The following is a 12,481-nucleotide window of genomic DNA, read 5'->3' as shown; positions in this document are numbered from 1 at the left end:
TGAACGCCAGAGGTTAAGTATTATGTGGGGTATTTAATTAGTTACAAAATGACAAAACAAACATTTGGTGACTTGAAATAGAGAATCACAAAATCTAAAAGGTACAACACAATACAGTATATAATAAAATGAGTTGATCACAATTACATTTTAAGAATTATTTTTTATCCTCATAGGCTCCTGATAAATCCCACACAGTAATCTATAGAAGGAATGTGTATAATTATACAAATTTACAAAGGTAGATTATTGTCACCATGTCACTAAATTACAAAAGGGCATGAGACATGGTATTTAAAGTGTACAACATTTAGGAATTACACATTTTACCATTTACTAGAGAGCTATCTATATAGCAAGATTAATACCTGAACATTCTCTGGTCCATAATTGAATCTATGTGAAATCATTTAACATTAGAGTTGCTGGATTTCCAGTCTCACTCCAAGTGACGCTTAAATGGGGTTCTGACTACAGTATGATGTAAAATTGGTTTATTCTGTAGTCAGGTGGGAGCAGCGGGGCTGGAGATTTGAAATGGTGCAGCTCTGAGGTCAGTAGTTCTCGATAATTTAGCTCTAATTTTAACATTTTCAGTAATAAGAGTTTTAGAGAATTACTACGGTATGTAAGCAATTTTACAGTGACTGTATGAGTACTGGTAAATACTTTAAAATGGTTGTCCCCATGAGGATATATGGACACCATAGAGACAGAGGTTTCCTGCTTGGAACCCCTATCTATTAGCTAAATCAAAGAGTTGCTGCAAAGATTAGCTGACACATAGGAGGACTTTGCGCAACCACAAAATACAGCAACACCTCCTTTAGATAACCACTCGAAATTCAGAAATTGTAATGTGGACTTCTAGAGGATTGATCTTCTCAAGAAGACGGCCGTGTGCATAATTTATGGTCTATCTAAAAATCTGTAACAGGAAATCTGGTCTGGAGAAGGCTGTCTTCTCAAAGAGGTGGTCTTTTTGAGAGATTTCACTGTGTATCTTTACTAGTGTTGAATTCGAATTACGATACACCGCAAAGCCAAATTTCCTCGTGCTTTGGTGTTAACGAATCGATTTTCCCTGGATGGCGGTGAAAAATAAAAAAATATCATATTTACTTCATCTGTTTGAGCGCGAAGAGCTGGCCACCATCATGATTAAAGATCCTGTGCGAAATCACATGATGTCACCACGCCGGCCAAGATTTCGCTCTGGATCTTCAATCAACATGATGCTGATTGGCTCTTTGCGATAAAATGGATGAGGGCAAGTATAATTTTATTTATTTTGTATTTATTTTACATTGTAATATTAATGTCAGATGCCGCGATCAGCTATGAACACGGCATCTCATTGGTACAATGACCTGGAGCGGCGCAATCACCTGTCATTGTACCAACTACTTATAAAGAAATGCACTTCGTGACAAAGTAATTTGTCACTAAGCTAATTTTTTGGGTAAAATTTGGCGAAGCAGTCAAATCAAATTTTCCAATACATCGCTCATCTCTAATATTTACTTATTTAGAGGCAAATGTGCATATGCCAACTGCCCCGAAGTAATAAAACCTAATTCCCAAAGATTTCAACTGCCAAAGGGCTTGTGCACACGGCTCTAGTTTCGGTCTGCATCCGATCCGCGTTTTTTGCAGATCAGATACAGACCCATTCATCTCTATGGGACTGCAAAAGATGCAGCAGCACACCTGTTATCCACATCCATAAGTCCATTCTTCGGCCCCACAAAAAAATAGAAGTCGCCCTATTCTTCTCTTTTTTGCGAACAAGTATAGGACATTTCTGCCTGAGTGAAAAAAATAAAATAAAATGACGGCATGAGCCCAAACCCAGAGAGGTCAGCTGATTACCAGCGGGTCCTCCTTTAGGCTGATTTTACACAGACCAAGCACTTACATCATCATCATCATTTATGATGCTGTGAGTTCCTACCTGATTGTGGGTCTACTGTACTGTACTCACATAATGTCAGATAGTCCCCCAACAAGAAGCCATCCTCTTTTCTCTTTTTCACCTCAAATAAGAGGGCCAGAAGCCGGATCCCACTGTGAATCTGTGAGTCCATCCAAACATAATTGCGTCACTAAGTCCAATCACTGCATTGTGCAGCTCAAGTTCACTTGCTGACCTCAAGATGAGCACAGTGTCCAACTCCAGCATGCATCTTTTTGTTTACATGCATGCAACATTAGAGCAATATAGAAATCAGACTTGTGACCTGATGATGTCCAGTGTAATGGACTGAGTGCATTAACAAAACACGTTATTGGTGCTGAGCGCCCCAGGTCCATTTATTTACAAAAACAGTTCTCCAAGGATTGGCTGATTTAGCCTGATGTAGTTTTCTAGCCTGCTTAATAATTTTTCACGATATGTGGATGTTTGCGCCGTATTGGGAATAAAGCTTACACTGATCCATATTGGACATGCACTGAGAGAACTTATTATTTACTCCTCTATTGACCAATAAAGGATTAGTGCCATATCCTACTTGACGTGTCTTGTCTTATATTTCTATGTTCCACTTTTATTTTCCTTCTTCTGGTGTGATTCACATATTTATGGGCATGGCCAAGTAAAGCATAATTCACAGAGTGCACTTTGCACATCGCTGTTTTCTATAAGGGGGATATTGAATGTGGGCTGGTGGGTTTTGTGTTGCCAAGACTGCTTTTTAGTCCCAGTCTGACCTTAAGTTTCTCTACTCCAAAGATGATGTTGATCTTACATATCCAATCCACAAAGAAGGCGTCCAATGACAAATGATGGGATGATGGACCATACAGCTCTCAAATACATTTCTTGTCAGATGCCAAGGAGCTTCTGACGAAGAGAAGGATGACTTGCGGGGGAAAAGATTAGAGACTTTCTGCTGAACTTATAAAATTATAAAGATTTTCCACCAGTTCCAACAGTTCCACCAAATTCAAGGCATCATACCCCCATCCACACCACAATGCTAGTAAACATCTGGGATGAAAGTTACATTATGTTCTATGTTTCATTTAATTAAAGCAAGGAACATCAGACTTGGAGGCTTTAAACACATCCTGAAGGTATTGTTTTTGCTTGTACCGATGAATGGAACAAAAACAAAACCTTTTCCTTTATTATTTATTACCTTTGTAAGTTCTCAGGGCGGCAGCTGTTTCGAGCTGTGAAATCTAACATATTCAGTTCAAAGTGCTGGGTAGTTGCTTCCCTGCACAGGATATGAGATTTCGGAATAAATGCTTTAGGGACGGAGAAGTCTCATAAATAAGTCAGGAATTTATCAAAGCACTTTCTCCTCTATAACTGTTGGATCAGACTGAGCTATCATCGAGGTCATTGCATAGATGTGCAAGGTGCCATGCAGTATAGAGACAGAGGCTGTGAACACACTTCGTCTTCTCTGTGTACAATGTCTAATGTTCCATTCAAGCATTTATTTTTGAAACTTCGCAAATGAAGATCTTCAAGTGCCTCCTAGTGGCGGATATTAAAAAATGCTACAAAAAGCCAAATCTATTGAAATGTGCTGTTCATGGTGCATTTTTATTGCTATGTGAAAACTGACAGCATTTTACAGCCTAAAAATCTTTCCGCATTCATTTGGCATAGTATTTAAAGATAAGTAAGTGACAAAAAAGCCCATAAAGAGACAAATGATATTTATTTTACTTGCTTACATAGTGCTGACATATTCTACAGCGCTTTACAGACATTAAAATCACTCACTGTCCCCAGTGGAGCTCACAATCTAATTCCCTATCCGTATGTCTTGAGTGTGGGAGGATACCGGAGTACCTGGAGGCAATCCATACAAACACCTGAAGAACATACAATATTCAGTATTTAATGAATATATATACACCAAAAAACTGAGACCAGTGCAAAATTATCATTTTCTCCAGTTTTACAATTTATGGGTAGATATTTGACTAAAATGAGCAGTTTTGTTTTATTTTATGAACTACTGACAGCATTTCTCCAAAATTTCAGATAAAAATATTGTATTTCAGAACATCTTTCCTTTAGAAAATGACAACTGGTCAAAATTCCAGTAATATCAGACCTCAGATAATGCTCAGAAAACAATTTCAGATTTATTTAGAAATAAAACCGTACTAATATTTTAACCTTTAGATGGAATCTAGAAAACAATGTTTTGGCGGCTCGGATACGGACCCATTCACTTCAATGGGGCCGCAAAAGATGTGGACAGCACTCTGTGTGCTGTCCGCATCCGTGGCCCCGCTAAAAAAATATAACATGTCCTATTCTTGTCCGCGCTTTGCGGACAAGAATGGGCATTTATATTGCCGGCGCCAGTTCCGTTCCGCAAATTGCGGAGGGCAACACGGGCGGCTTCCGTTTTTTGCGGATCCGCAGTTTGCGAACCGCAAAAAACAGCACAGTCGTGAGCATGAGGCCTAACCCTGATTTTTAATCACAGCATTCATATGTCTTGACATGCTTTCACCAGTATTTCTCATTGCTGTTTGGTAACTTTATGTAACCCCTTAGTGACCAGCCTGTTTTGGGCGTTACTGACCAAGCATTTTTCATCCTTTTTTCATCGTCTCGTTCCAAGAGCTATAACTTTTTAATTTTTCCGTCTATATAGCTTTATGAGGGCTTGTTTTTTGCAGGACAAGTTGTAATGGCGCCATTTTGGGGTACACATAACTTTCTGATTAACTTTTACTGGGAGGGAGATGGGAAAAACCGCAATAATGCCACTGCGTTTTTACATTATAAATTTTACGGCGTTAATTTTTCGGTATAAATAACATAATATCTTTATTCTCTGGGTCAGTATGATTACAGTGATACAAAATATATAGGCTGCTGGAAATTACTACAGCCAGGACCGGGGCCTATATCGGAAGCCAGGTAGGCTTCACACAGATCGGCACCCCGCGATCGCATTTGTGGGGTGCCAATGGGAGACAGAGGGAGTCCGCTCTCTCTGTCACCGCTTTACATGTGGCGGGCGCCATTGCCTGTGGCATGTAAAGTGTTAAACAGACAGGATCGGCACTCCTGCCAGTCCAAGCTGTAAGAGCAGGGCCGCGGCAGCCCAGCCTAAGGCCCCTTAGTGACCGCCGTAAAAACACGTATCGGTGGTCACTAAGGGGTTAAGCATCTCAGCTTTGTTTGATGTATTGTGAACATCCATTTTCCTCTTGATCACATTCCAGATGTTTTCAATGAGGTTCAAGTCTGGTGATTGGGTTGGACATGACAAGTTCTTGATGTGGTGGTCCTCCATCCACACCTTGATTTACCTGGCTGCGTGACACAGGGCATTGTGCTGCAGAAAAAAAAAACAATCATAAGAGTTGGGGAACATTGTCAGAGCAGAAGGAAGCAAGTTTTATTCTAGGATAACTTTGTACATTCACATTCCTTCACAAAGACAAATCTGACTGATTTCAGCCTTGCTGAAACACCCCCACATCATCACCGCTCCTGCACCAAATTTCACAGTGGCATGTATGCCTCTCCTGGTTTCATTCTAAACATTACACGACCTAGTGTTGGGCAAGGCTGAGGTTGACTTTGACACCTTTCCACTTAGTGATGTACTGTTAAATCACAGAGCGCTAGTGGTGCAGTAATAGTATGTCATAGTGCAGGCTCAGATGTGCTTGCGACATTGCTTAAAGGGGATATACAGCTAGCACCTGGCTCTCACTGCCAGGAAGGGAGATAACTCAGATCCGAGCTCTCTATAGTGACCATAGCAACCAAGTGGTTAGACGGGGGGGGGGGGGGGGGGGGGGCTCCCAAAGGCCCCTATGACCTGGTCACAACTACAGAAAGTAACAGACTGTCAGAAGTATTACAGTGCATAGTACAAGAGATCAAAAGATAGCAGGTTCAAGACCACTAAGGGGACTATAAACTAAAAAAAAAAAAAACATTTTTCCATTTATCATAACTATAATATATATATATATATATATATATATATATATATAGTACAGACCAAAAGTTTGGACACACCTTCTCATTCAAAGAGTTTTCTTTATTTTCATGACTATGAAAATTGTAGATTCACACTGAAGGCATCAAAACTATGAATTAACACATGTGGAATTATATACATAACAAACAAGTGTGAAACAACTGAAAATATGTCATATTCTAGGTTCTTCAAAGTAGCCACCTTTTGCTTTGATTACTGCTTTGCACACTCTTGGCATTCTCTTGATGAGCTTCAAGAGGTAGTCCCCTGAAATGGTTTTCACTTCACAGGTGTGCCCTGTCAGGTTTAATAAGTGGGATTTCTTGCCTTATAAATGGGGTTGGGACCATCAGTTGCGTTGAGGAGAAGTCAGGTGGATACACAGCTGATAGTCCTACTGAATAGACTGTTAGAATTTGTATTATGGCAAGAAAAAAGCAGCTAAGTAAAGAAAAACTAGTGGCCATCATTACTTTTAGAAATGAAGGTCAGTCAGTCAGCCAAAAAATTGGGAAAACTTTGAAAGTAAGGGCTATTTGACCATGAAGGAGAGTGATGGGGTGCTGCGCCAGATGACCTGGCCTCCACAGTCACCGGACCTGAACCCAATTGAGATGGTTTGGGGTGAGCTGGACCGCAGAGTGAAGGCAAAAGGGCCAACAAGTGCTAAGCATCTCTAGGAACTCCTTCAAGACTGTTGGAAGACCATTTCAGGGGACTACCTCTTGAAGCTCATCAAGAGAATGCCAAGAGTGTGCAAAGCAGTAATCAAAGCAAAAGGTGGCTACTTTGAAGAACCTAGAATATGACATATTTTCAGTTGTTTCACACTTGTTTGTTATCTATATAATTCCACATGTGTTAATTAATAGTTTTGATGCCTTTATAGTCTCGAAAATAAAGAAAACTCTTTGAATGAGAAGGTGTGTCCAAACTTTTGGTCTGTACTGTATATAGTGACACAGTGAGGGGTTGTGTCTGGCAAGGCAGGTATTTTCCTTCCAGCAAGTGCGGCTGGGCTGGTTTCCAACCAGGTGAGGTCAAATACCAGACCGGAGTTTGAGTGCCGGTCCAGGCACCTGGCTGTCATTAAATAGGCAGCTGGGCTCAGCAGAGATGTCTCTGTTTTTGGGATCTGAGGCTTTGTGCCGTGCTGGAAGGCACAGAGCCGCATGCTGGGGAAACAGGCCCCCTAAAGCCTGCTTTGGACTACTGGAGGCAGAACTGCCAGCAAGGTGACTTGTGTTATATGAACTTTCTATTGTGTGTGAATTAACACCAAGACTGCAAAGTTATGAGCTGTTTTGTGCAACTGCCTCAAGTGTGAATAAACACTGACGTTTTGTGTTAAGAACTTGTATTTTGCCTCTGCGCCCACTTACCCTATCTACCAGAGCGAAACCCCACTATATATATATATATATATATATATATATATATATGCAAAAATGGGCCAGCACTTCAAAAACAACTGAAATTTTATTCACCCATGTGGCAAAATGGAAACGTTTCAGCTCAGCAATAGAGCCGAAACGTTGTCATTTTGCCACATGGGTGAATAAAATTTCTGTTTTTGGAGTGCTGTCCCATTTTATTATTTTTATATTTTGGCACAGGGCTTATGGCTTTGGACTTATCACCCACCCTCTATTTGTTCGGTGCCGCCATTTTTTCCTATATATATATATATATATATATATATATATATATATATATATATAGGAACGAAGAAAGGACAGCACTCCAAGTAAAAATATACTGGTCTTTAATCACCCATGCAGATGGCCATCTGCATGGGTGATTAAAGACCAGTATATTTTTACTTGGAGTGCTGTCCTTTCTTCGTTCCTGTACATCTGGGGTAAGCTGCAATATCCCTGGACATAGCACCCATATTGCTTGTTTCCAGTGCCGCCGCTACTTTCCCTTTTTTTTTTTTTTTTTTTTTTTATATATATATATATATATATATATATATATAGAGAGAGAGAGAAAAGAAAAAAAGTGGCAGCACCGTCTCTGATACAAACAAGCGGGTGCAGCTGGCCCAATGTGGATGCAAGCAAATCCAATAGATAGAAATCAGAAAAATGGGCAGCACTCCATGAAGTAAAAAAATACAAAAAACCTTTATTTACCCAAGCAGGACATGCGACATTTCGGCTCTATGCTGGAGCCTTTCTCAAGGCTTGAGAAAGGCTCCAGCATAGAGCCGAAACATTGCATGTCCTGCTTGGGTAAATAAAGTTTTTTTGTATTTTTTACTTCATGGAGTGCTGCCCATTTTTCTGATTTATATACACTCACCTAAAGAATTATTAGGAACACCATACTAATACGGTGTTGGACCCCCTTTTGCCTTCAGAACTGACTTAATTCTACGTGGCATTGATTCAACAAGGTGCTGATGGCATTCCTTAGAAATGTTGGCCCATATTGATAGGATAGCATCTTGCAGTTGATGGAGATTTGAGGGATGCACATCCAGGGCACGAAGCTCCCGTTCCACTACATCCCAAAGATGCTCTATTGGTTGAGATCTGGTGACTGTGGGGGCCATTTTAGTACAGTGAACTCATTGTCATGTTCAAGAAACCAATTTGAAATGATTCGAGCTTTGTGACATGGTGCATTATCCTGCTGGAAGTAGCCATCAGAGGATGGATACATGTTCTCATTCTGTTTACGCCAAATTCGGACTCTACCATTTGAATGTCTCAACAGAAATCGAGACTCATCAGACCAGGCAACATTTTTCCAGTCTTCAACAGTCCAATTTTGGTGAGCTCGTGCAAATTGTAGCCTCTTTTTCCTATTTGTAGTGGAGATGTGTGGTACCCGGTGGGGTCTTCTACTGTTGTAGCCCATCCGCCTCAAGGTTGTGCGTGTTGTGGCTTCACAAATGCTTTGCTGCATACCTCGGTTGTAACAAGTGGTTATTTCAGTCAACGTTGCTCTTCTATCAGCTTGAATCAGTCGGCCCATTCTACTCTGACCTCTAGCATCCACAAGGCATTTTTGCCCACAGGACTGCCGCATACTAGATGTTTTTCCCTTTTCACACCATTTTTTGTAAACCCTAGAAATGGTTGTGCGTGAAAATCCCAGTAACTGAGCAGATTGTGAAATACTCAGACCGGCCCGTCTGGCACCAACAACCATGCCACGCTCAAAATTGCTTAAATCACCTTTCTTTCCCATTCTGACATTCAGTTTGGAGTTCAGGAGATTTTCTTGACCAGGACCACCCCCCTAAATGCATTGAAGCAACTGCCATGTGATTGGTTGACTAGATAATTGCATTAATGAGAAATAGAACAGGTGTTCCTAATAATTCTTTAGGTGAGTGTGTATATATATATATATATATATATATATACTGTATATTCCTGCGTATAAGACTACTTTGCGAGATTTCATGCGGCGAGCGTGGATACACGGGATCCTCACGGCCGCTCGCATCTCGCTCCTGCGCATGTGCGAGATCTCCGTGCGGCGTATCTAAGTGCGGCGCAGATGTGCATATGTGAATGTGAATATGAAGAATAACATAACAAAAACATGTTCAGGGTATAGGTGGCACATGTTTAGGGTCTGGGAGGCAGGGAGGGAGGACAAGGAAGGTGGTGGGATGCAAGGATGGTGGTGATACCATGGGATGGCGGTGGTACCTAGGGATGGTGGTGGGATGCAGGGATGGCAGTGGTATCTAGGGATGGTGGTGGGATGCAGGGATGGTGGTGGGATGCAGGGATGGCAGTGGTACCCAGGGATGGTGGTGGGATTCAGGGATGGCAGAGGTACCCAGGGATGGTGGTGGGATGCAGTAATGTACTGCTGTGTGTTGAAAAAGGGGTAGTCTTACACGGCGAGTATATCCCAAACTCTATATTTTCAGTGTAAAAGTTGGGGGTCGTCTTATACGCCCAGTCGTCTTATACGCCGGCATATACGGTATGTATATTTGCTGTGTGTGTATAAATTTAAAACTATCATAAGCACTGTTTTTTGTCCAGATGAATCCCGGCACGCATACCCAAAATCAGCTAGATCCCCGCTATGTCCCATTAGAGTCAACGGGTTTGGAGTTGCTCCGGTTATGCTGGATACATTGAACTCGCTTTAACGCATATGTGATATATTGCTGTGGACCTACTTTGGATAGAACAGACACGCGTCCTGTGAACCCATGAAGGTAGTTCTGGAGCAAATCGCACTATGTGTATATAATATATATATATATATATATATATATATATATATATATCCTAAGATGTTATCAATAAAAACTACAGATCACCACACAAAGAAATAAGCCCTCATACAGGTACTTCAGCAAAAAAGTATCACAATATGGTGACAGAAAGCTATTTTTTTTAATTTATTTTTAAAGTAGTAAAACATTACAAATATTATATACATTTGGTATCTCCCTAATTGTACTGACTTGTATAATAAGGTTCACATGTTATTTTTACTATGTAGCAGCATCATAAAAACTAAATTGTAAACCAAGAGCGGAATAGTGTGTTTTTTGTTTGTTTTTTACCACTGTCACATGTACCCCAAAATGAAGGCATTAAAAAATAATACGGTAATTGCCTTGCATGTCGACAGAAAAATAATAATAAAAAAACTTTCTAAATATTCAGATCAAAAAAAGAAAAAAGTACCAAACTAGGCTGTGTCCATAAGGGGTTAAATGCTACCATTTGTTACCATGATTTCATAAAGTAGAAGTAAATATGAAAGATATTACGGTAAATGCAACTAGAATAAATAGCTCTATTATTGTGATGGTTTCAGTCTATGGTAAAGACTATGGTAAAAGTTTCATTTCAGAGCAGCATGTAATGTCCTATTCGTTCATGCACAGCCATACACAACATGAGAAGTAAGCACCATGTGGAACATTTTCTCCATTCCTGATGATATTGAAATATTCTTTCAGCTCAGCCGCTTAAGTACAAGATAATGTAATAGTACTCTATAAAAAAAAAAAAAATGTTCACTAGACGTACAGAGAAGCTACAATCTTATTTCTTACTTTTCAGCTGCGGGAGTGTTGAAGTTTGGAACTTTGGTCAGCACATCAAACACTTATGATGGCACCGGCATTGTCACAGTGGAAACTGACAGTCCTCTCATATGGACTATGGGCTGTAAGACAACAAATGATGATTGAAGACAAGTAATGAACATCTCACCTGGAGCACATCTAAGAATAACACTGTAGGTGAAGAAAGGTCAAATACTGTATATCTGTCAAAGTCCTTGAGAAAAAGATGAAGCATATGGGGCCAACTATATCAAATCCTCTAACTACCTAACCTTTGGACTGGCATGAAAGCAGCTTGCCGTTACTCTTAAAGTGGTTTTCCAGTTTTCCTCCAGATAGGCTATCAATATCAGAACAGTGGGAGTCCAACATCACACACTTCCATTGATCAGCTGTTTCGGGCAGCCGCCAGTGCCGGTAACTATACAGTGGCTCTATCTTGCAGTTCAGCTCTGATTCACCCATGGGAGCAGAACCACAGTACCTCCGGGATGGCTACTCCACAGTGCTTCCGGCACCATCCAATGTATAGTTTCCAGTGCCAACAGCTGCCCAAAACAGTTAATGAATAGGGATGTGGGGTGTCAGACCCCAACCAATCTGGCATTGATGACCACTCCTGAGGACAGGCCTTTAATATCTAAGTACAAGAAAACCCATTTGATGGAATAGGTTCAAATGGCAGTTTATGTATTTTTCGACACAAAATGACAGTTGTTGGAAAAACTGTAGAAAAGAAAAAAAAAAAAGTAAAGCCGGGGAAATCAGAGCTACGTCTATACCAAAGTTACATTATACTAAATGCATTTTCTTCTATGTTAAAGGGCTTTCCGGTATTTTATATTGGTGGCCTAGCCTCAGACCATCAATATCAGATTAGCAGGGGTGCAACACCCGGCACCCCCTGAAATCAACTGTTCGAGAATTGTTCCAGAGCCAGAACTACACAGCTCTGTCAATTGTGTACAGAGATGTGCCGTTCTGGAGCCAGAGCTACTCCTGAACATCTTTGGGATTTTTGTATCCTTATAATGGGTCATTATTATCAGATTGGCAGGGGTCCTGAGGGTAGGCCATCAATATAGAATCCTGGAGAACCCCTTTCATCTTACACTTCTCATTATGTTTCCTATTGACTTGCTTTATTCATTCCAAGTATAAAGTGCCTAAGCTGTCTTTGTAAAATGATTGAGTCTGTGAAATAAAACTTTTTTCATTATTACTATGTTTTATACTCATTTTTTATTTATTTTTTTCAACTGTAATTTTCCATCTTATCTTTCCATCCTTCAACCATGTTTGATTCCACTGTTGTCTTTAGTAGGTTTCAGAGTAATACAGCATGTGGTAGAATGCTCCTGGACCATTGGCATAGCAACAATCAAACCGTGAACTGTAATCTCCTTGGTCTTGTGATTTCTTCTACAGGCTGCTTTGTGTTTCA

At 40.4% G+C, this 12,481-nt stretch overlaps 1 protein-coding gene across 5 annotated transcripts in view; it reads left to right on the top strand.

Annotated features, from left to right (window-relative positions):
• Positions 1 to 12,207, top strand: part of TPK1 (thiamin pyrophosphokinase 1) — a 781,125-nt gene extending 768,918 nt beyond the window's left edge. For 2 of the 5 annotated variants that reach the window (XM_040432719.1, XM_040432720.1), the window contains exon 9: positions 11,033 to 12,204. In XM_040432719.1, coding sequence (XP_040288653.1) covers positions 11,033 to 11,163 — 131 coding nt within the window. In that variant the 3' untranslated portion in view covers positions 11,164 to 12,204. Of the gene's footprint in view, positions 1 to 11,032 lie in introns of all 5 variants that reach the window. The other 3 variants (XM_040432717.1, XM_040432718.1, XM_040432721.1) reach the window with 2 other exon arrangements.
• Positions 12,208 to 12,481: the final 274 nt, after the last annotated feature.

This window comes from Bufo bufo, chromosome 5 (assembly GCF_905171765.1).
Source record: "Bufo bufo chromosome 5, aBufBuf1.1, whole genome shotgun sequence".
Lineage (NCBI taxonomy): Eukaryota > Metazoa > Chordata > Amphibia > Anura > Bufonidae > Bufo > Bufo bufo.
Note: the sequence above shows the minus strand (reverse complement) of the source record. Positions and strands in the feature narration are given on the sequence as shown.